The sequence below is a fragment of the Mus pahari genome, chromosome 2 (assembly GCF_900095145.1).
Source record: "Mus pahari chromosome 2, PAHARI_EIJ_v1.1, whole genome shotgun sequence".
Taxonomy (NCBI): Eukaryota; Metazoa; Chordata; class Mammalia; order Rodentia; family Muridae; genus Mus; species Mus pahari.
In genome coordinates, this window is record NC_034591.1 from 85,345,946 (window position 1) to 85,348,472 (window position 2,527).

General features: G+C 39.3%; 1 protein-coding gene across 1 annotated transcript in view; it reads right to left on the minus strand.

Moving 5' to 3' along the window:
* LOC110316830 overlaps positions 1–1,857 on the minus strand; it is a 3,207-nt gene extending 1,350 nt beyond the window's left edge. Inside the window, exon 1 of the mRNA XM_021191221.1 lies at positions 1,535–1,857. Within this exon, the coding sequence (XP_021046880.1) occupies positions 1,535–1,857 (323 nt within the window). The remainder of the gene's footprint in view (positions 1–1,534) is intronic.
* Positions 1,858–2,527: the final 670 nt, after the last annotated feature.

Here is a 2,527-nt window from a genome sequence, read left to right on the forward strand (position 1 = left end):
TCTGGATAGTCCATCCTTTCATCTTAGCTCTAAATTTTGTCTCTGTACCTATATCCTTTCATGGGTATTTTGTTCCTTATTCTAAGGAGGAATGAAGTAGCCACACGATGGTCATCCTTCTTGGTTTTCTTGTGTTTTGCAAAATGTATCTTGGTTACCTCTTCTTAAATGTTCCCTACTCTTAAATGACTGTAGCTTGTTTTAAGTTGACATAAAACTAGCCAGAACACACGGAGACCTCTACTAAACTATAATACAAACTGGAAGGAGGGAGGGGGAAGAAATGTCTCATCCAAATCCCAAATCCCAATTCCTCCTTGGTACTTTCTAAAACAATTGATGTGCATGCATGTGTGTGCTCGTGCTCACATATGAGCACGCAGGTGCCCATGAAGACAGAAGAGGGTTTTGGAGCCACTCGAGCTAAAGTTACAGGTGACTGTGAGGCACTTATTGTGGGTGCTGGAAACAAACTCTGATCCACTACAGGAGCAGCAAGTACTCTTACACCGAGCGATCTCTTCAGCACCCCCTTTTTGATAAACGTCCTGAAGAAACTCAGGAGGAAGAACATATCTCAATAAGTGCTATATACAAGAAACCTATATCTAAAATTATAGGAAATATTGGAAAACTCAGGACAATTCCACTAAAATAAGTGACAACACCTTAAAAAAAACATTTGTACTCAGTGTAGTCCTGGAAGTCATAGCTAGCCCAATAACACAAGCAAATGAGAGGGTAAATAAAGAAGGAAGGCAGCATACCTCTAGCTACAGATGGCATGATGCCCTATATAAGAAACCAAAAGAATCTAGCAGGATACTCCCAGAGCTGATACATGCTTTTTGCAAGGTGACAGGACACAAATCGGTGACCTTATTTATTAGTGACAGGCATACTGAGAAGTTAATCAAGGAAATAATCCCACTCACAATAAATTGAAAAACAAACAAACCAAGAAGCAAAAATAAATACCTCAGAATAAACTTAACTAAAGATGTGACGGCTCTCTGAAAGGAAACTTCAAAAACTGAAGAAAAAAAAATCAAGGAAGGCATTAGAAGATGAAGAAACTTCACATAATTACAAATCAGATGGATGAATTAATATTGTGATAATAGCCCTTTTACCAAAGAAATCTACAGAATCAGCAAAATCCAATTAAAAATCCCAATACTATTCTTTATAAAAATATAAAACAATCTTAAAATTCATATAAAAGCATAAAAGACCCCAGATAGCTAAAGTAATTCTGAGCAAAAAGGGTAATGGAGATATCACTGAACCTTACTTGAAGTTATGCTACAGAGCTATTGTAATAAAAATAGCATGGTGCTAATATAAAAATAGATATATAGACCAATGAAATAGAATAGAGAAAACTGACACAAACTAACTTCAGTAATGGGATTTTTAAAATATATACAGATGCTAAAATACACTAGATAAAAGACAGTCTCTTCAACAAAAGGCACTGAGAAAAATCAGATAGCCACAGGTTCAAGAACAAAATGAGATCCTTGTCTCTTACCCAGCACAAAAGTGAACTCGGAAAGTATCCAAGTCTTCACTCCGTGGAAGGGTGCAAGCATGAGAAAGCGTGAGCAGGCATGAGCAGGCGTGAGCAGGCATGAGCAGGCGTGAACAGGCATGAACAGGCATGAGCAGGCATGAGCAGGCGTGAGCAGGCATTAGCAGGCATGAGCAGGCATGAACAGGCGTGAGCAGGCGTGAGCAGGCGTGAGCAGGCATTAGCAGGCATGAGCAGGCATGAACAGGCGTGAGCAGGCGTGAGCAGGCATGAGCAGGTGTGCTGCAGGAAAAGGCTTCAGCTTTTATCATACAGTCGCTCATTTCCTCTGTCAGGTTTATTCCAAGGTTTGTGTTCCTCCCTCCCTTCTTTCCTTCTTTTCTTCCTTTCTCTTTCATCCCTTTCTTAGTTTCTTCTTCAGGCAGGACTTTTTTTAAAAAAAAAAAAACAAACATAGGGTACTCCAGTTACTCAGCCAAAAGGACTGGAATGGGATCTAACAAAATTAAAAAGTGTCTGTACAGCAAAAGAAATAGATAATCATGTGAAGAGACAGCTTACAGAATGGGAGAGGAATCTTTGCTAGCTATACTTCTGATAGAGGATTAATATCTAGAATGTTAAAAGAAGTGAAATAGCTAAATTACAAAAAAAAAAAAAAATGATGGAGGGACTGAAGAGCTGACTCAGTGATTAAAAACAGTGCCTGATCTTCCAGAGAACCTGTGTTTGATTCCTAGCAGTGACATGGTGACTCACAACCATTTGTAACTCCAGTCCTAGGGGAATCCAAAGCTATTTTTCTGGCCTCCATGGGCACTATAAGCACATGACATACAGACATGCATGTGTGCAAAATACCTAGACAGATAAATAAATTTAAAAAGAAAACAAATGCCAGAAAGTGGTGGGGCATGCCTTTAATCCCAGCACTTGGGAGGCAGAGGCAGGCCAAGGCTACACAGAGAAACCCTGTCTCAAAAATCCAAAAAA